General features: G+C 38.1%; 1 protein-coding gene across 1 annotated transcript in view; it reads left to right on the top strand.

Annotated features, from left to right (window-relative positions):
* LOC121512451 (CUB and sushi domain-containing protein 1-like) overlaps positions 1-27,329 on the top strand; it is an 821,118-nt gene that overhangs the window by 771,737 nt on the left and 22,052 nt on the right. Inside the window, exons 61-68 of the mRNA XM_041791732.1 lie at positions 3,615-3,791; positions 5,965-6,144; positions 15,812-15,985; positions 16,104-16,170; positions 16,895-17,001; positions 23,357-23,430; positions 24,186-24,297; positions 24,782-24,961. Coding sequence (XP_041647666.1) covers positions 3,615-3,791; positions 5,965-6,144; positions 15,812-15,985; positions 16,104-16,170; positions 16,895-17,001; positions 23,357-23,430; positions 24,186-24,297; positions 24,782-24,961 — 1,071 coding nt within the window. The remainder of the gene's footprint in view (positions 1-3,614; positions 3,792-5,964; positions 6,145-15,811; positions 15,986-16,103; positions 16,171-16,894; positions 17,002-23,356; positions 23,431-24,185; positions 24,298-24,781; positions 24,962-27,329) is intronic.

The raw sequence follows: 27,329 nt of genomic DNA, 5'->3' as shown, positions 1-27,329 counted from the left end.
AGACCACTCAGAAGCTTAACAGCAATACTGAGTAAAATAAGAAAAACAGCTACAGACACAGAGCATTATGATGCTTCATACCAACAAGAAACTGTATATTTTGTTTGCTTATCTGCATAAAATTATTATAACACTAAAAATGTAACTACTAAACAAAGTCTTTTGGCATCAACCAGAGTGTGACTAAAATTGCACAGGAATTAAAATGTGACCATATTGTAACACAGGTGAAACCTACATCTGCAAGACTCTAAAGTAATGTATCAAGCAGCAGTTTTGTAGGCTAGTGTGTGGTGGAGACTTTTATTTGATATCTACTATTTTGAGTCTTGGTTTGCCAACATGAACTGGCTTACTAACATTAAATCTTTCTCAGTAGTCTGATGCACATCCATACGTCCTGGATGTGCATCAGACTACTGAACACACCTTAGAGGTGTGTGTCTATTTGTATGTGTGCCAGTGCGTCTGTGTGAGAGTGTGTAAAACTAATTATTTATGTCTGTCTACAGCTGTTTTTCATTAAGCTAATAGTGGTTAAAAGCTGATTCAGAAAGGGTGAGACATCTATCACTGAGACACAAACACAAAGAAATCTATACACACATCCATACACAAACACACACCAACAGACTGTTGCTCACAGCAGGTTTACTAAGAGTATTTATGCACCGAACGTAAACGGTTAGACACACATCCAATACTGCAACCAACCCCTAAACCGCACATGCTCACTGTTGCTGGACAGAGCTTTTAAGGCCTCTAACTAATGAAGCCCATCAATAGGTGTTTGATTGTTACAGCCTGTCAGCTGTCATGATCTTATTAGTAAAATGTGCTGTGGCTGGTTGCTAATTCCTGTCTGCTCTGTCAATGTGCTGTGCCAGCAAACTGAAGATCAATGGATTGCTTGTTTAGGGACGTTTCACAGACGCAGTCCTTCCACAGGTTAAGCTTGTGTTTTCCCAGTCAGGTTTAACTAGAGTTGCATTGGTTCAATAACGCAGAAAAGCTAGGATGGATAGAGTTTGTACACAGCAAAAACTGGAGTGTTGAATTCTCAGTGTTAAACATTTCAGAGCACATGATCACTCCTGAAGAGTGATTTAACTCCATCCTGGGTTAAATGGCCTTCAGTCTTGGAATCACTTGACAGTGTTAATGCATTCATTGTTAGTCTAGCCATGTTTGCAGCTGACTTAAGTCAATTGATCTAAGCCCCATACACTGCCATTTCAAGTCTGGGGGCTGGAGTTGTCCCAACATGCCCTTAGGCCAAGTATTTAGATGTGTTGTAGATGTTTGTAGATGTATTTATATTTGTTTAAATATCGTTAGATGTGAACTGTTGTCCAGTAATTACTGGAATCCTTTTTTTTTTTTGTTTGTTTCTGGTGGATTATTGTCTTTCTTATGTGAGACACTTGCACCAGGAGTAAAGTAATCCACTGAGTTACCCACCTCCCACCTGTGGCAAGGGGTTGTCTACAGGAAAGGGTGGTGTTCTGATTTTCATGAAAGGGTGTTTCCCAACTCAGCAGTTGTCTCTTTGCTCAATCCTTAACAGAAAACACCTGGCTTTGCCATAGGTGCCCCATGTTTAAAATGTCAATCTTTATTTATTATTGAAAGTGTATTGCAATGAGTCAGTAACTAAAATTGGGAAAACTTCAAATTTACTACTTAAATGAACGGAAATGACATAAAAATCTTAATTTTATCAATTTTTTTTTGTGATAAATTAGATAAATATTTCTACCTTGCCATGTGAACATTAGGATAACACTTTAAAATGATCCACAAGAGAGTAAATATCTAACACTACAAAAAAGTGTTGAGCTAAAGTAGCAATGGTTGGTGTAAGGAAGAGTCAACTTTTAACTCCAAACTAGTCAGTTTGAAGGAAAATTATTCAAATTTGTATTTTACCAGGCTATGCAACCAAATTATAATGCAAGTCTAAAGTTTCTTAGTCCAAGACCAAAGCAATAAAATTGTAAGTTCCTAAAAAACCTGGAACCCAGTTTTGGGAAATTTAATGTTTTCAGTTACAAAAAAAAGAGCAAGTAAATTCTTTAAATTGCGCAAATACATTAGCAACGTTTTAGTTCAATGGGTTTAATAGGGGCTCAAGATCAACAAAGTGTAGATTACAAGTGGATTTCTATTAAAGTTTTCAAAGCTAGCTCACATCTAAAACTACTCACTTAAGTTCGGATGGGGGTGCCTGGAAATGAATGACAGAAAAGGAGGTCTTCAGTGATGGTGACGGTTTCTAGGTAGTTTGATATCCCTGCATGTAGAGTTGAAGGATTTTTTTCACCATACAAATACACTAGGTCTCAAATTTTGGCAAACCAGGGGGAATGTAGTATAAAGTATGAAGTAAAGTACAGTATAAAGCAGCAAGAAACTGTCCTGCGTGAATGGCTCAATTTCTCTGTCCTTGCCTGTTTATTTGTGGTAAATGTTCCAAACTATCTCCTGCTTGAGTGATACCAGAAGTTTAAACTTAGAAACAGTATAGTTAAAAAAATGTGACAATTTCCACACATTTAATTAAAAGAAGGAAATATTTGGTCATTTTTGAGTTTAATTTTGAGGCAAACTCCTGCACACTTTCTAAAATCACAAAATCAATGGCAATATCTCATCACTCAGAGCTGCTAATATATCTTCTCAATATAAACAGTGTCTCCTGATAGTAGATCTAATTTAAAGTCGTGTTGTTTTGTATTTCCTGCTATCATCAGACCTGTGAATCAAATGACTCACCTTGGTTTCATGCTGACATTTTACAAAGGAGTAGGCAGGAAAATGGATAAATAAAGTCAGGCTAAAAAGAGCTGACTATTTGCATTCACACACGCACCCCACCTGGATATTGTGGTGAAAATTCAGGAGTCGAGTGGGTGTTTGAAAGGGGCTTTAGATCCCTGTTGAGAGCGGTGTATTGTATAGGCTTTGGCATGGAGCTTGTTGAAGCAGCTGTGAAGATAAACACCGCTGGGTCTTCCTGGATACTGCATCGTCAGGTGTACAGCCAATCCTGAGTAATAAATATGTATTCTCTCTGTGCTCTCATGGCAGAGACTTTGTTCTCCCCAGGATAACTGTGGAAGGACATTGTCCACCAACACTGACTGGAAATGAGCTTTGCAACCCTGCTGCATGACCAATTCTACTCCTTACATTGTGGCATTTCTACACGTCATGGCTGTAGTGTCATGAGGATTTTGTTTAAAACACTAGTGGATGCAAATTTGCCAAAAGCATGCCTTTGTTGTTTCAGCTTAAACCTCTCCTTGGTGCCCTGAAAGGCCCAACCTTTGTTCGTAGGCACTTTGGCAGTTGTATTAAGAACTGTAGATGAAAACCAGACCCCTGCTTCTTTTAACACACAACTGGAAAACTGTACATTTGCATTCAGTGCTGGGAGTTACTCCAACATCCTCAAAGACATATATTTTAAGTTATTTCAAGCTGACTCCAGTGATAATTTCATTATTGCAGCCTACAGCTGATCAGCCTTGAGTGACAGCCAGACAATATTGCTCGTGCTGATATTATCGCTATGATTAATCACTGCTATTTAATATATCCTCCTCTCTCAGCCGTATCTTGTGGTAACCCTGGCACCCCGGCACACGGCAGGATTGTCTTCAGCGATGGCATTACCTTTGGCAGCTCGGTGGCCTATGCATGCTGGGAAGGCTTCAAAACATCAGGACTGACCACAAGACACTGCACGACAAACGGGACATGGACAGGACAACCTCCAGACTGTGCTGGTACGTTTATTAGTATTGCTTTTTCTCTATTGCTAACTGTATATTTATATGGACAAGACATCTCTATCATCTCACATTGAACAAAAATACCATCAAGACGGGAACAGATACAGTGCCTATAAAAGGTATTCACCCCCTTGACTGTTTTACCCTTTTACTGATTTTATGTATCAATCATGATCAATATACTAGTAATTTGGCTTTTGACCAAAAAAATTACTAAAAAATTTATTTGTAGATGCACCTTTGGCTGTAATCACAGCACAAAGTCTGTGTGAATAGGTCTCAATCAGGCTGTCACATCTGGACACTGCAATTTTATGTCCTTCTTTGCAAAACAGCAAGCTCTGTCAGGTTGCACAGGGAACAGCCCTTTTAGGGCCGGCCAAAAATTATCTACTGGATTGAGGTCTGGGCTTTGACTCCGCCACTCCAGAACATTTACCTTGTTGTCTTTTCCATGTAGTTTACTCTCCATGCTTGAGTCATTGTCTTGCAGTTCTCTTGCAGACTGAATGATTGTCTTTCAGAATTTTCCCTGTATTTTACTCTCCACCTTTACAAGCCTTCCATGGCTGGCTGCCAAGAAGCATCCCCACAGCATCATGCTGCCACTGCTGTGCTTCATAGTGGGGATGGTGTGCCTGTTGGCCAAATACCACCCTTTTGGTCTCATCAGACAAAGGAACTTTTATCTCTTGACCATGGAGTTGCCCAAATGCCATTAGGCAAACTCTAGTAGAGATTTACCCTGGGTTTCCTCTGATATGCCACTCTCCCATAAAGCTTTGTCTGGTGGCAACAGTTTCTAAACAGCAGTGTTTCTCCCATCTCAGCTGCTGAAGCTTGTAACTCCTTCAGACTAGTCATAGGTGTCTTGGTGGCCTCTCTCACTAGTCTGTTTCTCGCACAGTGACTCAGTTGGTGAAGTCAGCCTGATTTGCACATGTCTTGATGATGGATCTAACTGAGCACCAGGGGATGTTTAATGCCTTGGAATCGTTTTGTAAACATTCCCTGACTTAGACTTAAAAAAGCTTTTTGTCTGAGCTGCTTGGAGTGTCCTTTTTGTCTTCAAGGTGTAATGGAAGCCAGGAATACTGATTAACCAGTGACTGGACCTTCCAGACACAGGTGTCTTTATACTACAATCACCTGAGACAAATTCACTGCATTCAGGGGATCACAATCTCACTAATTGTGAGAATACTCGCAATTGGCTGGACCTCTGTTGAATTAGAGGTTGAATATCTATTTCACTTATTTTACCTTACATATTTTTATTCAATTGACATTACTTTGCAGAAATATGTATTCACTTTGATACCAAAGAGGTTTTCATGTCATTATTTTGTCAGAAAATACAATTATATTCACTGTAATAGATTTGTAAAATCAACAAAGAGGTAAAACATCTAGGGTGTGAATACTTTTTACAGGCACCGATATACTGCACTGACATACTTTGGAGCATTAAATATTTTGGCTTCACATCAAGTGGGCTGTGTCTCTGTCCATCTTTATGTACAGTCTACGGTCTCGGTTAATATTGTTATTATGGGTTATGGGTATAGCCGTTAATATTAAAACTTAGAAAAGCTGAGTAAGCTTCATTAGGCAAAGGAGTACTACTACTACTAATGCAAATAATATGTGAGTGTTAGTGAGTGCATAGCTGTGTTTTTGTAGAGAGGGATCCCAGAGATATATAAATTCTGCATGGACTGGGCAAACAGCTGCTGTGCAGATATAGGACTGTACAAGGAGGAATACTAGTGACTGAGATTTTAGCTTTTATTGTTTAAAATAGCTGGAGTGAGTTTGGGACAGTGGGAAGAGAGAAAATGGGAGGTAGATGAAATGAAGTGTGGATGCTCTGCAGGAGAGTCAGAGATGAGAGTTGGTGAGAAAGTTGAGAAGAAGGGTGGCGTTGTTGGAGAAAAAAGGAGAAGAAAAAGCATTAATATTTAAGTCTTTTAGGATGCACAGTAGAGAATAAGATAAAATTAGATAAAGCAAGGTTATAATACAGTAGATTTCATTTGATTATGCTTGAATTTAAACGTCTTACCAGGTGAAAGAAGATAATGTGCAGGATGTTGGAACACCAGTTGGCAGATGCACACTTTTGTGTTTTATGATTTGTGCTGTAAAATCCTTTCAACTCCTGTAGTGATCAGCTGTGGTGATCCTGGACCAGTAGCCAATGGGATCTACATAGGGAGAGAGTTTACCTTCAACCACACCGTGATTTACCGCTGTAACCCTGGACACCTGATGGAGCCTCCTGGACGAAACGTGCTTCACTGCACAAAAGAAGGAACCTGGAACCAAACCAAACCCAGCTGTAGAGGTAAGAACAATAACAGCACACTCCACTTCTTCCAGAGGACAAGAATAGAGACCTTTGAGATTATCCAAAGATAATTCATTTCTGTTTAACAGGAAACACTGCATCAGACTTGACCTTTCCAAGTGTAGCTGTTAATGCTCTTCTTAAAGGTGATATCAAAATGAATATGGCAAAGTTGTAAAAGTCAAATGTATCATATTTCACAGTTTTCTTGTGTTTTAAATAAACATGAACACATTTTATGTAGACATCAAAACTTGATTGTCTGAAAAGTTTTTTTGTGTTGGGTTATTTTAATAAGGAGAACAAAATTGTTGGTTGTTTAAAGCTAAAATAAATGTACATGAAAAAGAGAGCATAAAAATTAACTAAAGAAAGGTTTAAATTGTTTGAAGCTTTTGTGAGGAGTTTGTTACCGGCTTTTTTTTTTCTTACATTTTCCTTTCTTACATTTGCAAAACACTTAAGTGATATATGTTTATGACTGTCAATAGAAAGCAGGATATGACTTTTTTGTTGGAAAACACAAAATTTGCAGGTAGGCCACAGGACAAAGTTGGCAGTGTGATTTGCTTACTTAAGATTTTTCTTGGCAGAAACACAAATCTTTTTTTTTTATTATGTCAATATTAACCTTTCTAAAAGCATTACATAAGCCCCAACAGTGGGACTATTTTCTAGTTTTTGTTTGTTTGTTGGTTTTTTTCAGTTGGTTATTTATTTATTTATTTTGACTGCTCAAGAACTTTTACACCACAACTCAGTCCCAGTACACCCCTTAGCCGTGCCACTTAGCCCTCCCCCTACCTTTTTTATGCATTCACTTATAGGGGTAGGGTGTTCTGATCCTCATTGGAATAAAGGAATAGGATGAAGTACTAGAGGTGGTTGGTCCTTTAACTGGAGATTTCTTGGAGGCAGCCTCCAAACTGAATGTAATAGGAAATCTCCCAGAATGCCTTAGAAATTAAGTGTACACATGTAAGTAGTTTTTTCATAATTACATCTGAAAAAAAAGATTTTATAACTATATAAAATTCTTACAATGCATTATGGTGTTTTTATTTTAACAAGCAATTAAAAAACACTGCACAGAGTAGGAATGTTTGATAATGTCAACACATTTATAAATGCTAATGCTGTTGAAGGGCTGTTCCATGTTACAGGTAGGGGTTTCACCACTACCCCTTGTAACTCTGTTTTTTGGGGCAAGGGGGCACTAGAAATTGAAGATTAGGGGTACGTCTCTGACATGGGACTGAGCTGTGCATATCACATTCACCCATTCACGTTCACTTGTGCAGCAATGCTAGTTGATGCTTTAAAAGTGCCCATGAGTTTATATCAATGTTGTTCATGCACATTTACACATCACTTGCTATGCCACCCAGAGCAGTTTGGGTTTTAGTGCCCATAAACACTATGACATGTGCACTGATCAAAAAGTAAGGTACCTGATTGATAGATGCCCGACCAAAGAGCCACATCTATGCCACTTGGTGATATGCAACAGACAACAGCTCAGTCTGAGTTCAGTCTTCAGCATGCATGTTTCGTTCTAGCATTACAAGCAGCCAGGTAACTTACCAAATGTCACCCACTTTACTGTTGTAATTAACATGCTGGTGCACAGTTAACAGGTAAAACGTGTGATCTTTGCTCTCTGGGTTTGATGTCTGTAATGTCTTTATCGACCTGACAGGAGCTCAGAAACACATAGCTGCTGCATTTGGTTGACTCAGTTTGTCTTTAGCCCAGTGCTGCAGTTTTCTGATTGGCTTAAACCGCTGTTTAAAGGTGTGGTTTAACTCGTGACTCGTTTGTTTTAAGTCCATGACTCAAAGAAATGAGCTGTTCTATTGAACAAGGTCAGAGCAGCAAGTCCATAGCTGTGTAAACTGCTTATAAAGCTAAGTTAAATGATGATTAGCTAATCCCATCGAATTCTTCATAATAAAGGTCTGCAGTTATCTTTTCTCGAGTGCTTTTATTATGAATGCCTGGACTGGGAAATCTGGTGTTTTCAGGAGCTGCTGGACACCCCTTAGCAGGGGATAAACAAAACTACAGATGCTGTTACAAAGAAGTGAACACAGAGTGCTCACGAGCTCAGACATAAGTTGAGTTTGCCATCACAGGCTTGTTTCGGGGGGAGAGGGGAGGTTGTAACACCTCAACATGCATTTAAGTGCATCTTGTCTTTTAATGTTGTAATGCAATGATAGAATACCATTACCATAAAGAGCAAGACTAACACTGTGAAATGATATTTGGGTCATAACGCCCAGGCCTATTTCTCAACCTTTAGAATTTAAAGTCTATATTCTCCTTCACATCCATCCCCAGTGTCTCAACTGCATTTAAGGACTACAGAAAAGCATTATTAAGTGTTTTAAAATGAAAGAGGCTGAACCCAAACAGACAGATTATTGACTTAGATTTTACACTGCAATCAAACACAATGCAAAACAAATCTATTGTGCTTCCATGTGCAAGATATCGTCTAATAACAAGGAGCCTGACAATAAGAAATAACAAGGTTATTGTTATGGAGCTGTGCAAATACAGAAAAGTCTAACAAAGATATATGAGTCAATTGAAAAAAAAAATCCATTGCTTTCTGTTACTTAAATAACAGACTGACTCAAACACTACTTTAGATAGAGTCTAAGGAAAGGTTTACAAGGCTTTTTACAACTAACAGGGTGTTATATTAGGGAGCGTTCTCTTACAAGCATAAATGGAAAAATAAAAAGGAAATGTATTAAAATGCATTGAGTCACTGTTTTACAATAGCCTTTATTTGGAGTTTAGACCATAATACTCCACAACAGTAAAAGGGAATGTTTCCTGGGATCCTCCCTGCTGCTTCTTCCTCCCACAAACAGAAAATCTCCTGCTGGCTCCTGCAGTTGCAGAGGCTTTGAACTGAGATGAAAAAACGTAGAAAGCCGGCAGAGGCTACTGAGAGGAAACCAGAGAGAGAGCAATGCAGAGAGAAGGACAACAGCAAAGTAAAAGATACTGTAGGTGATAGAGAATGAGACGGGAAAATTGAAAAGAGAAAATGAGAAGGAAAGTGAAAGAACTGGGGGGAAAGAGGGAGAGATACAGCTAGAAAACGCTCCTAGTCCTCCCCCTCTCAGTTACTCTTCCTCCTCTGTCTTTTCTTTGTTGACCTCCTTTGCTCCTCAATTTTCTACTCCTATAGAGTTTCCTGTTCTCTCCCATGTTTTTGCTCAGCTCCTCTGTTTCCATCTCTTTCATTTTCTCCCACTTCAAACTATCCACAAGTCTTCATTTGATCATATTTTGGAGAAACAGCATCTTCGCACAAAGAAACATATTGAATGAATGAGTTGTAAGCCACACGAGTGTAGCCTGACAGGCAGAATGAATCAAGTGAGGAAGAAGGGGGATAGAACAGGAGAATCAATGAGGAGGCAGGGAAGGAGAGGAAAAATGAAGGAATAAAGGAAGGGAAGAGCTTGATGACCAAGGTAGATAACAGAGAGAGCAAATGCAAAATAAAAGAGAGGGGAGTTAGAAGATTAAGAAATGAAGGTAAGGCAAGTTTATAGAATAAAATACAGAGTCCGATGAGGTAATGAAAAGAAAAAGAGAATCTGATGAGCCATCAGTTGAGCAAAAATGGGGAAAAAAAGTTGCATAGAGGTAGGAGAGAGAGGGTGGGAGCAAATGATGGGAGAAACTTAGAGAGGCAAATCAATACCTGCCCCAGACCTGTAAACACACAGTGAGAAAAAAGGATTAAACCCATAAAATGTGTTGGCTGGGAGAAACGTGCCAAGAGACATATTCCTAAAGGAGGGAAAGAGGGGAGTGGGAGCTGGAGAATTTTGTGAGCTGGAGCAGACGAGGATAAAAGAGGACATGAGCTGAGACAGAAGGACGAGGAAGAAAAGAGGAAGAGAAGAAGAGCTTGAGGGAGCAACTGAAAGAAAGACAGAAAATAGGCAGGGGACCAAAGTGTTAGAAGGGGGGGGGGGCACAATAATGATGGAAGGATGAGCTGAGGTGTGCTATTAAGCAGGAAGGAGACCCATGTGATGCTAACCCAGCCTGTGCGCAACAAAGAGGAGACACAAGGAGAAAATAAGACTTCAGAAACCTTTAATTACAGACTGAAGTGTTCTTTGGTCATCAGAGACCTGCAGAAATATTGTTTGGGACTATTAACTACTTAAGTCAAAAAAAGTGGTTTTGTTCTATTTTTGGAGAGCTGGAGTTTGATCCCCGACAACAAAGTTGGTTTTTGAAAACACTCTTTAATTATTCATTTTAATCCCTATAAGCTGGTAAGTAGGCCGTAGTCATTGTCCAGCAGCATGCTTTAAGAATGGTCTTGTGTGTGACCATGGATTTTTCTACATGCAGAACACGTTAAAGAGGAAAACAACGTGGGAAATAAAACACTTTTTATCATTCTGGGAAGATGACTTTGGGGAGCTGCAAGGCTTCTTCAGGACACTGGTGACATACAAAGCCAAAATTAGTCAACAGATTAGTTTGCTTTGAGCACCCGCTGTTGCTTAGAAACTGCAATGTTATGAACAAAAGATATATTTTTGTAGTAGAAAACATTATTTTTTTTCTTAATGGCTCTCTGATTCTGCCTCCAAAAGACCAGCGACTGAGAGAGACAAAAAGATGCAACAAAATGATTGATGGAGAGAAAATGAAATCGACAGTTGGATGGAGGGGGCAGGAGAAAAACAAATGACCGAAAAGTCAAAACTCAGACATGAAGAGAAGCCAGAAAATCATGTGATGGGTGTATTGTTAGTAAAGCATTTCTTCTATTACTGCACACTGTCCATACATTGATCTGTGGGTTTTATCTTGCTAGTTTTAGCTGTATCTTCTGTATATGCAGCCCATGTGTGTGTGTGTGTGTGTGTGTGTGTTTGTGCATGCATGTATCTGTATGTCTGCGCCTCTCTCTCTCCATGTGCATGCTTGTGTGCACTGTATATCATCATAGCAGAGTGAATGGAGCGTGAAACCATCTGTCTCCTGGTTAGATGAGAATTACACTGACGTTATTAGATGTTTGAAACCATGCAGATGGTTATCATTATCTTAGAGACTTAGGCACATGCACACACTCGCACGTACACACACCCACAGATGTTTATCAGGGTTTTATGAAGTTATATGCACAGACATCCATCCTCATGAAACACACTTGACTTGCATCTTTAAGCACAGGCAGGTAGATGCCACCATAGACACAGGGATTTTTTTAAAGTCTTGTGTGTCTGGTGTAATATCATCAGACATTAACACTGTGTTAATCTGTGTGTACAATCACAGACTCCAGGTGCTTTTTTAATGTATATAAATTGATTTGATGCACTGGACTGTTTTATATCAAGACTGGTGGTATGCTAGTTAGAGAATCAAGTTTGAAGGTGGCCATAGGCTTGTATGAATCATTAGCATTACATAAACGGCAATCCAGTATAGTGAGGCTACAGTAAAAATGTTGGTAACACTTCATTTTAGAGGGCTCTGATTACCTAGTAATTTTACAGTAATAAGTGTTAATTATCTAGTAATTTCCTCAAGAATAAGGTGGTAATGACCTTGTAATAAGCTTGTATTTACCAACTTAAAACTAAATAATATTAAGGAAGTATTTACCTAATACCTACCCTAGTAATAATTTATTTATTATCATGTAATTCCTTATAATATTGTTGCATTTTACCCTAATCCTTTAACCCTGAACCTAACTCCTGACCCTAAACTTACTTATTTATAGTTGTACCTTTGCTTTTAAACCATTTTTGTAATCATTGCCTGTAATGAATTTATGTTACTCTTAATGCTGGGACTTATATTTTTATACTATCATATTTTATCTATTTTATCCAAATTTACAACCTGCTAAATTGCAATAGGTCATGCTGCAATTTACAAATCGCAGAAGTTGCAATACTTCTTTAACTTGAAATGTGTCAAAATAGATGTTGAATATATTAATTTTGCAGCAGCGGAGACATTATGCACATTATGTAATAATTCAAGTGTCAATTTAAAAAAATGGTTTACAAAAATCCTGCATTTTTTTTTTTGTAAAAATAAGTGACATAAAAATGATAATCCCTTCAATAAAGCAATTGGTATCAAATTTGCAATATGAGCACAAACAACTAGTTAATTCCATCTTATATTGATGAGGCTTAGCATTAGTTCATACCCCCAGCTTCTGTCAGCTTATAGCCAGCTTCACCTCCTCCATCCCAGCCGCCTCCTTTATAGCTTAAAGCTTCTTGCTCCCTCATATTCAGATTTATCGTACTATGGATTAACTCCTTCTGAAATAATTTAATTGTTTTCAATACACATTGTCATTTATGTATCCATCCATATGGGAATTTCTAGCCATGCACTTCCTGGAAAGTTAAAGCATTCTGCTTGGCTAACCCAGGGAACATCTTTTGGGCAGAGCCTTCTCCACCAAGTAGAACTGCATATCCATTTTTCAATTAAGTGGTTAAATGTATAATACATGTTTCTGACTGAGTGTAGGTTATAATATAGAAAAATGTATTGCTTGAATTTGTTGAGGAACCTAATAATAATCACATATTAAATCGCAATCCCAATATCGTGGAAAAAAAAATCACATTTAGAATGTTTTTGCAAACCGTTCAGCCCTAGTTTGTAGTGTAGTTTCTGATTATGGCTTACAGCTTTTATGACTGAGCACTTGTGATTGCCCTGGATGGATGTTTTTATGTTGTTTATGTGGTTTGCTCTTGTGTTGAACTGTCATTTATGTCAGCTGCATATGCACTGATGCTTTTACCCAAATTAAGTTTCTAACATATTATCAAAGTTACTTTAATTGAATTGAATTGAATGGAATCCAAAAAATCACTCAGATTATTCAGTGCAATTGCCAGGGAATTATTAAGCAATTTATATAGAAAATTATCATCTAATTTCAAAGAAGTTACTTGGTAAAATACCATCTAATTACCAGAGAACTGCCACAATATTACAAGGAATTACTTTATTATCAATACATCATTACTGGGTAAATATTTCCTCAATATTATTGAGTTAGTACTTGGTAAAATGCCAACCTATTACTACGTTATCACCACTTTAGTCTTGTGAAATTCCTTTAAAATTACCACTTATTACTATCAAATGAATAGGTAATTAGAGCCCTCTAAATTAAGTGCAACCAAAATGAATTTCCATCGGAAATCTTCTATTCAGGCAAGAAGAACCTCCAATCACTGGAGTGGAACTAGAAATGTCACAGACAATGAAATCTCTAGAGTCCTATGAGAAACACTTAGTCATCATGATGGCCGTGGTTTGTCTTTTGGTTGAGCAGCTTAAATATGGTGACCTTGGTCATCTGCAGCCTCAGGACAGTGAAAGCAGCAACACTGGACTAATACCCGGTCCCTGTAAAGAGGCATTGGCCTCCATCCAAGGCAATTCATTATTCTATCTTTTAGGGCTTCTCTCACAGACTAGTGTTCTGCATCCACACCTTCATATGAAGCTGTAGCTTGATATATCACTTTGAATCCTTCACAAGTAGCACTTTGGTCCTAAACATCCGAGACATTGGTGGCAGAGAAAGTGGCTGCATGGTCAGTCGTTTTTTATTGTTTTTAGACTTTAAGCCTGGTTCATGCTGCTAAGAGCCCTCCATGAGTTTTAATAATAATTTATTTTTTTAAATATTTTTTTTTAAATAAAAAAAATATACAATTTATGCTTTTCCTGATACAGGTGCATTGTTCTGATTGTTGGGTTTCTATCATCTACACTTTTTCTGGTTTCATGTCCAACCAGGGCAAGTCTTAACTGCTGTTTAGTTTTTTTCAACTTTGACAGTCTAAGAGCTCATCAAATTCAGTGTTGCTTTTTTATTTGTTTCTACTAAAGATAATGAAATAGATTTACAGCAAATATTAGATGAGGAATAAATATCACATTGAAACTTTACCCTGCTAGCCAGCAGTGTTAGTTTTGAAAGCTGTTTTTATTTTTAGTCTTGAGGTTAAAATGTTACTTAGTTTAAGTCATTTTTTAATCATTTCTACCAGTCATAGTTTTAGACTAGTTTTTTGTTGATGAAAACACAAAAAATGTAGACCGGTTTTAGTCCAAAAAAAGTCCTTACATTTTAGTCAAATGTTTATTCTCTTTGCCTGAACCTGGTGCCAAATCATACTTGTGTGTTTTATGGTCTACAAACCTGCTATCCCTGCTTTCTACTGCTGAGAGGCAGAAACACTACAGATGCATTGTGTTTTAATAGATTTAGCCAACACTGGAGAAATGTTGTGTATTATGAACACCTGACAAAAACTCAATTATATTTTAGTCTCTGTAACTAAAACTTAGCATACTTTTCTTCGTAGTTTTTGTCAACAAATCGTTTTTTAGTTGTTTTAGCTCGTAGTCTTGTTCCTAATGGAAAATAGGTTGTGGGTGAAAATTTTTGTGATAGTTTTGGTTGACAAAATTAACACTGCCAGGCTAGCATGACAGTTTTGCTGTTTTTTAAACTGTAATTTTTTTGTACAGCTATTAGTCATGTCAGAGTAAGAACGTTAAAGAAGTGTTCAAGTAGCCTTGCAAGATTTAATAAATAAAATCATCATTTAGAAACTGCATTTTGTATATACTTGGGTTGTCATTGGGAGATATTAAAATTGGTTTGATTACCCGAAACATTAAAGTGTGATAAATATGCAAAAAAAAAAAAAAAATCAGGAATCAGAAAGGGGCAAATACTTTTTCACAGAGATGTATTCTTACTCCTGCAAAAGTTATGAATCATTAATCAAATAACTAAAATCAGAGACTGTTTCACTGAGCTTGACCTGAAATCTTTAACCTGATTGCCTCTTTACCTTTCTCTGCCTTAGTAGTGGGTGCAAAGATTTTTTAACATGTTTTATACCCACAATGAATACTCTAATCATTTCCTGCCAAGTGATACAACTGACTGAAGCTCAGTCTTCTCAATCTCTTGTTGGACTTCAGATGACTTTGAACTTGAGATGAGAATATTATCAGAATATTTAATAAATTAGACATTATGGTAGCCAGGGTGCACATGGGAGACATGGCGGGAATCTACATGGAAACGCAGATCCTACATGGATTTAAGGTAGAGAGGTACAAATGTGTTACCTGAAATGTTTCAAGGCTTTGTCTCCTGTAGCTCTAGCGTCTGAATCTCAGATGTTGTCCATGCCACAGAGCGTTGGTCCGTGCGTGCAGCATGTCTCACTTGCATGTACGTGTTTACTGCTGAGCAAGCTGATGTGAAAATCTAACATTGGTGGGGCAAAATAGACTATTGCAATAAAAATCAGACTATGGCAGAGCACCATGGTCTAGGTAATTGATGACACATTCAGTCACAGCCAGCAGCTGTGCTTGAACTGTGAGGAACAGAGCAGCTGGTTTGGGAAAACATGCATTTAATACAAATAAGTTTATGTACTTACTTGCACACACGTTACAGATATTTCAAAACAGGAAGTTTCACCGCCTAAGTCATAAGTGTAAAGACAAGTGAACGGTCTTGTTGTGTGTGCCTAGGTGTGTTTATTTTATTTAACACCATGAGAACTACTCTTAAACATTTGTGTTTCAGTGATCCAGTGTGGACCTCCTCCTCAAGTACATCATGGGAAAGTGGAAGGAACTGACCATTCCTGGGGATCAAGTGTTAGCTACAGTTGTTTCCATGGGTACCAGTTGTCCACTCCTGCTGTGTTAACCTGTGAGGGGAATGGGACATGGTCAGGAGATGTCCCACAGTGTCTACGTAAGTTTCCCTCTCTGTGCCACATTCAAACTTAAAACTATAAATAATGTGCATCATTATTTTACCCATCAACATTTTTCAGATGAATAAAAAAGCTCTGACTTTGTGTTCATTTCAGCTGTCCTGTGTGGTGATCCTGGCTCTCCTGGAGGAGGATTCAGAGAGGGAAACATCTTTTCCTACCGGTCAGTGGTGGAAGCTGTTATCAGCATAGACAGACACTTCTTTTAATATTAAGCTATGATGAGTGGCTGAAAGGAACATAAAATAATACTCCAAAAACTCTTCAGGCTCTCTGAAAACCTTGTATTCATTAAAATGACTTGCACAAATTTTGTGGCGGCCTGCTGCGACAGAGATTTTGAAATGAAAGCAACCCTCTGTGCAAGATAACTAATTACCATACTAATTTTGTCACTTAAAAAGAATTGTCATTTTTCCAGTGGTAAACCATAAATTATGCATTAAGATTCTGTTTGTATTAAACAAGACTTGTTGGGCATGTGCTTGGCAGTAGATGTGCTTTGAAAGTATAATTATAAAGTCAGCTGCCACTGTTAAAATCCAAAGGGTCATTTCTCCTGTCAAGGTGACCAAATGTTGAAAATTAAATCTAATTTTGATATCAGATATTTTGTGCCCTTATGTCTGGATGTCAGGTTGAACTTTTACAAGAATTAAATATACTTTGATCTGTGGGCTAAAACAAGGAAATGATGTGGGGCAAAGGCTAACTGGTTGGTTTAAGAACTGTTTTTTGCAGACATGATGACCTAACTTTCTTTATAGAAGCCAGAAACACACAAGATTAAAGACCAAAGACTAAATACTTATTTGGATCATTCCCTATTACATGTATTTTGTAGTCATCTGATTGTGTCATGAGATATTTGTTGTTCTCCTCTACAGGGCTGAGGTTAGGTTCTACTGCCATCCACCCTACCTGCTGGTTGGCTCTGCGTCAAGAGTTTGTCAAGCTGATGGGATTTGGAGTGGCCAACAACCAGCCTGTATAGGTAATTTAAAAAGTCTTACCCTAAGAACACCAAAAGATTTTCACACTCAAACACAGAATTCACAAGGAATGGTTTGCTGTCTCTCCCCACTTTTCTCTCCCCAACCTGTGTATCGACTCCAGATCCTCTCCACACATTTAAATCAAGCATTCCTGTAAATGCTAGGGGGATGCTGCAGAAAGTCTTGGAGCAATTTAATTGCTGAGTGTAACAATCATGGGTGGTGGGGGGGGGGGGTACTGATTATCCGGGCCCACAGTAGATAAGGGCCCTTGGAAAGTCTGCAATGAAAGGTGTGTTTTTATTTATTTTTCTTAGTAATTACTGTCATTATTGAATCAAAATCAATTAAATTAGTCAGTCAACAGACTGAAATTTGTATCAAATAGAGTGGAATAAATTACTGGAGGGCCCCTGTTCCTCCCTTAAAAATGTCCAAATGCCATAGTCCAGTGCTGCTAAATAATGCAAGTAAATTTAATGTGATCATAGTAAAAATATTGCTCATACATTGGGAAATGATGGTTCAGAAATACATTTAAATGCGTAGCTATTGGTAAAAATGACTATTGCTTGACTAGCTGGTTAAGGGGCCCCTGTGTAATAGTCTTTCTGGGGGCCCAAAATCCCTTGCTACGCCCCTGGTAACAATAGTAGTAATATTGAGATAATATTTATCCACATTGTTATCAGGCACTTTATTTTAACATCACAAACAAATGTAGAGAAGTAGCAATGATCACGCAAAGTCTTGGACTATGCTGTGACCAAGCATATAAATATAATGCTATAGTTACCGCCATCTCTCTGCAGAGGTAAGATTTCACTCTTGCTTCCTTCAGCTCTTAGTGCTAGTGTTTGGGAATTCCACATTCATTGCACTAAGAAACATTTGCATACCAAAGAGTCAAATTTTCCCCTAAATGTAGGGATAATTATTGATTTAAACGGGCCATGTTATGGAAAAAAAATGTATACATATTTTGGTATTCAGAGTATATTACAAACCACAAAATGTGAAGTAAGCCAATGCATGTGGTCCACCAATGTCTAAAAACACAAAATCTTGCAGTCCGTTCATAATCTGCCCTCATAATGACAGTCGTTGACATAATACAGTCCCCTCACCTGGTGTTCACCTGCAGCCATGGAAGCATACAACTGTACTTGCGTCAGCACAGCACATGAAAGAGGTCGGGATGAGAAGGAGCTCATTTGCATTTAAAGAAATTCACATGAAAACTGAGCTCTTTGGAGCTCGTTTATGCAGGGTCAAAATCCTCCTCTGGTGCTGGATCCACATTATATTTTGGCCAAAGCACAGCACAGATATCTCATTTAGACCACAGGAGACTGTGTTTGATGGTTTAAAAGGTATAATACTTAACGTTTTATGTGCACTCAGTAGTGCAGTAAGTCGAAGCCTTTTGCTCTGCAGTGCTCTTTCACTGACTTGAGCATTGAACATGTTTTTGTTTGTTTGTTTTATACGCACAGCTCTAGTAGAGAAAATACACTCGGTCCTTTTTTATTTTGAGTGTTTTCATTACATGGCCATTAGGAAAGTTCTTCAGTGAAGCTGTGTTTCATATCACACAACAACTTCTTTGAAAAAAAATATATATATATGGAAAAATATATTATTTAATTGAGAAATTTCCTGCCACTGACATGGGAGACTTAATTCTTCAAGTATTGTAGTTTTATTGTGCTACAACGTTTAATTTTCAGTATAAACCTTAAAGTGAATAGCACTAATCAATGATATCCTCCTCACACTCATGTCCTTCACATACAGGAAAACCTTAGAAAGTTGCAGATATATTATCAACAGAATGTTTATTTTATTTTTTTTCAAATAAAGAATTTTGCCTTTATTTGCAGTTGATATAGAACGGACTATTTGTTTACTGCAAATAAAAACATTCCAGAAACAAGTTATGGATAAAAATGTATAAAATTTCATTCTTATGTGTATTCTAGCATTAGAGGGAGATGGACGTATTATCTAAACAAATACTGAGATATAGAGTTTAGTTTTGATGCAACATTTGCTTCTTGTAAAGATTTTATTCTAGAAAATGTAAAGATGTTACCTCACAAAAATGTGTTGCTATTGGGGGTGTAACGGAGTTTGTATTTGTCCTGAACTGTCACGGTTTGGTGCACATGACGAACACGTCCAAAGCATTTTTTTTTAGAAGCAAACAAAAGTGACAGTTTTTACCCGCCAATCTAGGTGGCAGTAATGCTTGTATGTTTTTTCTGATGGCTAATTTACAGCCAACCTGCCGGCCTCCTCTGTCTCTCCTCATCCCCATGCTGTTTTTAAAGGTCACATATTTTACCCTTTAAGACAAGTTTATTTTGGTCTCAGAGGTCACCAAAACATGCCTGTTAAGTCTGTTGCTGAAAAAAAACACTCCAGTATTGGATTTTCCATGTCTTAAAACCCCCTCTGTTTCAGCCCTGCTCAGATAGAGCTGTTACTGTCTGTAGCTTTAAATGTTAATGAGCTGTCTGACTCCACCCCTGACTCTTCCCCTCTAAAGAAATGGATATAGCTAAATGGATGTGAATCTCCTGATCCTCCTTTCAGCTGGCAGCTGAGAAGAGGATCAGGAGAGGAGGGCAGAACTTTCCTCCAAGCGGGGACAGCCAACCAAACCTGGGAGTGGAGCTGACTCCCCACATGACATCATGAGGGGAAAAACTGAGAACGGCTTTTTTTATCACACATTTTCTGAAAGGTGGAGAGAGGGAGGGAGGAAATAGATTTTTCTGGTACTTGGGGGGATTGTGGACAGGCCAGGGGCCCATATTTTTGTTAGAAAACCCCGAAAAAGTGATTTTTTGCATAAGATGTCCCCTTTAGAAAAGCCTCCGGATGTGAAGGCAGAGAGGGTCTAAGGCAATAACTATGCTAAAACATTTTGAAGGAAACGTATGAACAGTGGGTATTAGGGCTGGGTCACAATTTGATTTAATCTAACACATCAATTCATGTAGGAATATTTTAGTTACGAGATGTTATATTTTGTTAACTTACAGAAAATCTACATGAGATGCAAGTTTATTACTCATCTCTTTCTAAATAACTAGAGTTCCTCTTTTTCTGAGTGCTCTATAATTTTCCGGCTGTATCATGTGTAAGTAGAGCGGCTGTGAAACTGAGGTATATGGGTAGTTAAATAACGCACACTGTACTGAGTGTCATATACAGAGCTTTCACTAAACAGTCGGGGTTTGAGGCAGTGCTCCTCTTGAACGTAGCATTTACTTTGTAAGGATGTCACGGCACACTTTGCAAATCTAACAATGCACGTTTAGATGAATAAAAATGTTGCACTTAAGATCTTGGATGAAACAGAAATTATGACAGGAAAAAGAGACAGAACAAAACTCACATTTTACACCCCCCTTTGCCCATGATAACATGTAAATTTTAACCAATTTTCTAGAGATTCTGAGAAATTATTTCATTAACACAGTAAAAGCAGCTTTTAAATTGCAAGACATTGAGATAAATAAGTTGAGATATCAATAAAACATTTAAATTTACCCATTATCACAGTAAATGAGAGTAAAATAAAAGGTAGGGATGCATGTTCTTCATAGACTTTAGCCACCATGTTTTTTTCCAGACATACATTCGCAACCCACTGAAAACTGCTCCAGGGCCCACTTTTGGGTCCTGACCCACCAGTTGAGAGCCACTGCCTTAAACCACTAGGCCACTTGCTCCCCAGTTCATGTTCCTTTTTTACCGATAAACCAAACCTGTACCAAACCGTGTCCCCAAAGCTGAGGTACGAACTGATCTGTGACCTCTGTGAACCTTTACACTCCTAGTTATTATCAAACTCAGTTTTTAGATCCCCTCCCAAGAAGTGTGGCTAAAACACAAAAATGGATGAGGACAAGCAAGAGTCGAGGGATCCAGGAAAATGGAATCAATTAAGCTATAAGAAAAAAAGCTCTACCCTCATCGATTCTTCAAGGATGAGACACTCACCTGGATGTTGACAGTGGTAATGGCAAGGACAGAGGAGAAGGATCAAAAGAACAGCCTTAGTCAGAGAGTGCTGCAAAGTCCAATATGGTCACAAAAGGATCCTAATGATTAAAATGTACTTTGTTGCATTTTGAGGTGTGCACAGGAGTATCACTCCCATCAAACAGAGTGAAAGTGTGATGAGACACAGAAACATACTGGGTAGATGCTTGCTGTCTTAGACACCACTCAGCACCTGCTGATCCTCAAGACCTTCACATGCGTCATGCCTGGCAGTGATGTGGCATGAGACAGGTCATGCTTCAGCTTTAGTGATTATAGATGGAACAGCAGTAAGGAAATGAATTCACTGACAGCAGTCTACTACAGCATAGCTATAGAGCAATAGAGCACTAAGTTTAAGAACAAACACCTGAAGTCATAACTAGAAAGAGACACAAAGAACTACATTCTTAAAAAAAACCTTTGCTGCTTTATCATACCAGTACATGAAGAATTTTATATTCTGGAAGACTTACAAAGATAAAGTGTAAGAGTTTGTAGTGTTTTCATTGATCAGCAAAGACTCCTGCATTAACTTTAAAGAAATTCCTCCTTCACACCACCATCGTAAGTGAACAGCATACTCCCCAGGACACAATTCCTTCCTGGAAAGAGCTTCGGGAAGTTGTCAAGCACCGAGATCTTCATCTACTCCAAGTCTCAGCGGTATAGCACCAAAGTAAACAAGAAATACCCCAAACTCCTCTGAAGGCTTTGCAGGCTTTTGCGGAGAACTGACTAAGGGCATTTTTCCATCTTGCTTGCAAAGACCAGAAGAATGCTCCGTCCCTAATGAATTGAGCTTCTCTCTGATCATCCAGTTTTAGACCATCTCTTAGCTCAATGAGAAGGGGCAATGATTTTCTCCATGTGCCTGAAGGATGAGCACATACATGAAGCGGAACAATTATATTGACACATGGGCTTAGAAAGCTGTGTTGTTGAAGGCTTCTCTCTGTGAAACAGCATTCAAGAGTTCTCAGATGAATTATTCAGGGATACAGTGCCAGTGCCTTGGATGTTCTACCTCTTTGTTGATTATATAAATCAACCATGGTCAATATAATTTTGCATTTTTGACAAAAAAAAAAAAAATACAAGAAACCATTTAATGACAAATTGAAAACAGACTCTTACAAAGTCATGTCAAATTGATATGACTGTAAAAACCTGTTTTCAGTTTGACATTAAAATGTTCTTTTTGTAATTTTTCTGTCACAAAAGCCAGATTATATAAATCATGTTTGGTTTACAAATTCAATGAAAAACATCCACGGGGGTGAATACTTTTTATCAGCACTGTCCAGTTACCCATAAGGGAATATAAGGAAATAAAAACTGTCATTATAGTGTGGAATTTGTTGGTTTTTCCACCAGCCTGGATTTTAGAAATGCTTTTTTATATCCTCTTGCTTCCTTAGGCCGCCAACTTCACTGTACAAAGACAGGAAAGGCAACTTCACAGCTTCACTAATGCTTATGCATCCATTCCCTGTAATATGCCATGGACCACTACAACATCCCACAGCACATCTAGAGCCCAGTCATCAATTACTTACACAATTACTTTGGATTATTAAAACCAATTCCAATTTACTAGGTCGCCAGACAGTGACAGCTCATTGAGAGTTTGGGATAACATGGTATGAAACTCTTTCATCTTGTTTGCCTTGGGAATTAATCTAATTAGTAAATCAGAGACAAGAGGGCCAAAGATCATTACAGGAAGTCTTCAGACTGGAGTCAGGGAAACGAGGCATGACCCAACATGGTCACACCAATCATGTACAGGGAAGATGGATCCTTAAATGTCTATGTTCACCTGGGTAGAGATTACATTTGAGTCCAAGATGCCTGATGATAACCAAACTAACAAGCATGTTCAAGATATTCGTTCAAGGCGAAGTTATTGCAACAACACATGGAAAAGCAATCAAAATTAAAAAAGAGGATCTGACTGATAAAAACTGTGTTTTCATGAAGAGACAATTTAAGTAATGGCTAGTAAAGATGAACAGCCCTGGTTTTTCTTTGAAATTCAAGCAAATACACATAATTGGGCAATAACACTATTAAACCAATCTGAACCCTAGCTTCTGGTAGCTTCTGGTAAGCTATCAGGCTACATTTAACTTGGACGGGTCCCACTTCCATCTGCTCTGTTTAAAGTAATGCATAGTTGCAGCATTTCAAAGGAATATATCCCCTTCTCTCCTTCACCTAAGCCTAAACTTTAAGTGCTTCTTTAATTCTTGGAATGATAAGGAAAATGTGAGACTTTTGTGTTTGTGTGTTTAGACCCAGCTTTTAACAACTGTCGTGATCCTGGAACTCCAGCCTACGGTATTCCAGTCATGGCCCAGGGGTTTCAGGTGAGAAATATATTGGCTTACTTTATGTTTGTTTTAAAGTAGGTTATGTTTAAGAGCTTAAAATCTAAACTTGACGAGGAGCTGCCAAAAGAAAGTATACAGAAAGTACATAAGAACTTTAAGTACACTACGTCAAACATTTCATCAGCAATCTGAAGTGATCAAAGGATGCTCCAAGGCACTGAAAAGGGAGTTAGATTTATGTAAGTACGCTGACAAAATGCATGAACATTATACAATCACCCTGAAGTTCATAAAAGTTTTCAGCAGGGGAAAAAAAGCAGATGAGACAATTGATATTCAGGTCTAGATTACAGGTTTAAACTTAAGTGTCACCCAGACTATCAAATTAAACTTAATACATGACAAAGGAGGCAAGAATATCATATCATCTCTGGAGCATGCCTTTTCATAGCATGTGTTGGCCATACAATTCCTTACCTAATTTATACAAGCATGCTAGTCCCTCAGTTTATGAAGGTTTAACTACATATAATCTACATAAACCTGCAGTATCCTCTGCACTAACATCTCTACAATGATAAGAGGAGCCATTACCCACATTGTGCGGACAAAAAGTTGGCCACCCAATAATTAAAGATAAATAAAAGATGAAATTAGTAGTTTGTTGCTCCATTTTTGTTAGCAGTTAGTTTAAAGGGTTTCTTTTTCCTTTTTTAATAAACTGCCATGTTTTGCTGTGTAGTATGGCAGCAGAAAAAGAAAACTTTGCATTGTGTTTTCACATCATACAGGTTGGCAGTAAGATTTCTTTTAAGTGCCGTAAAAACTACCACATCCTTGGATCTACCACAAGAACGTGCCTAGAAAACCTGACCTGGAGTGGAACTCAACCTGAGTGCATAGGTAAGGAGACTAGACCATCCTCATGACTGTGTCTTTTTTTAATTTACCAGCATAATCAGAGTTCACCCACATATTTAGTGTTGTATTCTTTTTGAGTTTGCCATTTGTTCAGAATGTGAGAGTGCAAACTTGTATTTTGTGACAACGAATATTTAAATCACATACTGTATCTCTACAAAATGTCCATACTCCATGTCATAGCCATTTGCACAGAAACTTGCAATCTTGTTACTTTCTTGTTGTTTATTGTCCTATTTTGTTTATTTGCATCACCCTCTTAGCATCTGATCTACACAAAAGACATTTTGTCTTCTTGCCATGGCTTTTGTGCTGGTGTTATGTGTGTCCAAATAGTTTAAGAGTTTGGAATTAGCTTAAAAAATTGCTATTGAGGTTTTACCCATGTCTTATTTTGGTGTTATATTAAGTAGCAGGAACTGCTTATGAGTGTTAAGTCTTTATTTTTGTCTTCCTCCTCATTCAGCCCATTCATGCAGACAGCCAGAGACCCCCAGTAACGTAGATGTCCGGTCTATGGACCTACCTACCCTGGGATATACACTGATCTACACCTGTCAAGATGGATTCTATCTAGCTGGGGGATCAGAGCACAGAACCTGCAAAAGTGATGGGAGATGGTCTGGCAAACCCCCACTTTGTAAAGGTATAGACCAATTTAGAGTCAATGTCACATTGTGGTGGCAAAAAACAGTGGAGACAAGTGGAGAGAAACAGGGAGAAGCAAGTCAGATCCCTGGTAGAAGCAAAGATGTCATAATGTCATAGAATATCAGAACAAAAAGTGCGATAAAATGGCTTCAAAAACTGTTTTTTTAAAGCAGGAGCTGAACTTAAATTACATGAGTGCATTTTCTATTAATTAAATAATTACTAGAAAGTTCATACCCATCCATCTGTACAAATGCAGTTCTCCATCAGTATGTAGTTTGACTTCTATGCCCTTGCTTGCAAGGTAATAATAATAATAATAATAATAATAATAATAATAATAATAATAAACTTTATTTGTATAGCAACTTTTAAAACAGAGGTTTACAAAGTGCTTTGACAACAAGCAGAATCACAGTTACAAAGCAAAACACAAACAGCAAAACATCACAAGAAAGACAAAACTCCAACAACAGAAGAACCAATAAAAACAGCCAGCAATGTAACTCCAACATCATAAAACTAGCAAAACATCGTAAAGACAAAAATGGTGTCAGTTTAGAAAAACATCATAAAACCCAGATATGAAAGATTCTGTCATAAAAATGAAGACCAAGAATAAAAATAAAAACCCAGAATAACCTAGACCAATCCAGGCAACACGGGAACCGACTACATAAAAGAGACCTAAGGACCAGAAATGTAAAAGCATTTAAAATATTAGGCAGAGATGGAAAGGAATATAAATCAAAATCATAAGAAGGAGAATAAAACAATTAAAATGTGTAGAGATTAATAAGTCAGCATACGAAATTAAAATTCTAGACAGTAAAAGATATTTATCATAATCATGATAATGATAATAGTCTGATAAAACCGAAATAGCAGCAAGAAGAGGGGGGCACAATAAAAGCAGGGGGGGCTCTTAAAAGCAACTAAGAGAGGTGGAGATACTGCATAAGAATCAATAAGCATAAAATACAAAGTCACGAAGAGCAGATGTAGAGGTTTCAAGGTTAGATTTGACAGTAAAGTAGAAGAACTAGAGAGAAACATAATAAAAAGACGGAAAACAGTAAAAGACATTAGATGACTTCCCAGAAAAGCAAGTCTATAAAAATGAGTTTTAAGAGTGATTTAAAAGATGTCACTGATTCAGCATGCCTTATCTCCTCGGGCAGGTCGTCCCTAAGTCGAGGTGCCCTGACAGAGATGGCCCTGTCACCTTTAGTTTTGAGACTCGACCTTGGCACGACCAGGAGGCTCCCGCCCGAGGATCTAAGGCTGCTGCCTGGCTCGTAGGGGGTTAAAAGTTCTATTAAATAGCTTTGAGCCAGGCCCTTCAGTGCTTTAAAAGTAATTAGAAACATTTTTAAATTAATTCTAAAACTTACAGGGAGCCAGTGTAGGGATGCTAAAACAGGGGTAATGTGATGCCGTCTGTTAAAACCATTTAGAAGCCTAGCTGCTGTGTTCTGAACTAACTGTAGGCGAGAGAGGGATTTTTGAGTGATTCCGGAGAGAAGAGAGCTACAGTAATCGAGTCTGAAGAAGATGAAGGCATGGATGACTTTTTCAAGGTCTTACTGGCTGAGTATTGATTTTATTTTGGCGATAGATCTAATGTGGGAAAAACATGACTGGACAACTTTACTGATATGGGTGGTGAAGGTGAGATCTGAATCAAATATTACTCCTAGATTTCTGGGTGTTGGTCTGACATTTTCTGAGAGGGAACTGAGATTGGACTGTATGTGCTGGGTGGAGTTTTGAATGTTAAAAAGTAATATTTCTGATTTTGAGTTATTGAGTTGAAGAAAGTTCTGAGCCATCCAGCAGGTGATATCATTTAAACAGCCTGCAACAGCAGCTAGGCTTCTAGGGTCCTCAGGTCTCAGGGGCAGGTATATCTGTGTGTCGTCTGCGTAGCAGTGAAAGGAGACCCTATGATTCTGGATTATTTGGCCAAGGGGCAGCATATAAATAGAGAATAAAATCTGACCTAAAACCAAACCTTGCGGTACATCACAGGTAAGGTAGAGGTAGAGGAGGAGTGGTTACCTATGGTGACCACAAAGGTTCGCTCTAAAAGATAAGAATAAAGCCAGCACAGTCTCTAAGATGTTCAATTAAAATACTGTGATCAACGGTAGCACATTGCTTCTTAATACACATGCAAAAAACACAACTACAATGAATTAAATTGCATGTTTTTTGTTTTTTTTCTCTGACATAGACTATGGCAGGGGTCAATGAGATCAAACCCTACCACCTATATTGCAGCCAGCCATAAGGGAGCGACTGAGATAATTTGGCTCCGTATTTCTGGGTTTTCTATGTTGTCATTCACTGGGTTTGACACT

The sequence above is a fragment of the Cheilinus undulatus genome, linkage group 1 (genome assembly GCF_018320785.1).
Source record: "Cheilinus undulatus linkage group 1, ASM1832078v1, whole genome shotgun sequence".
Lineage (NCBI taxonomy): Eukaryota > Metazoa > Chordata > Actinopteri > Labriformes > Labridae > Cheilinus > Cheilinus undulatus.
This window is presented reverse-complemented; position numbering and strand designations above follow the sequence as displayed.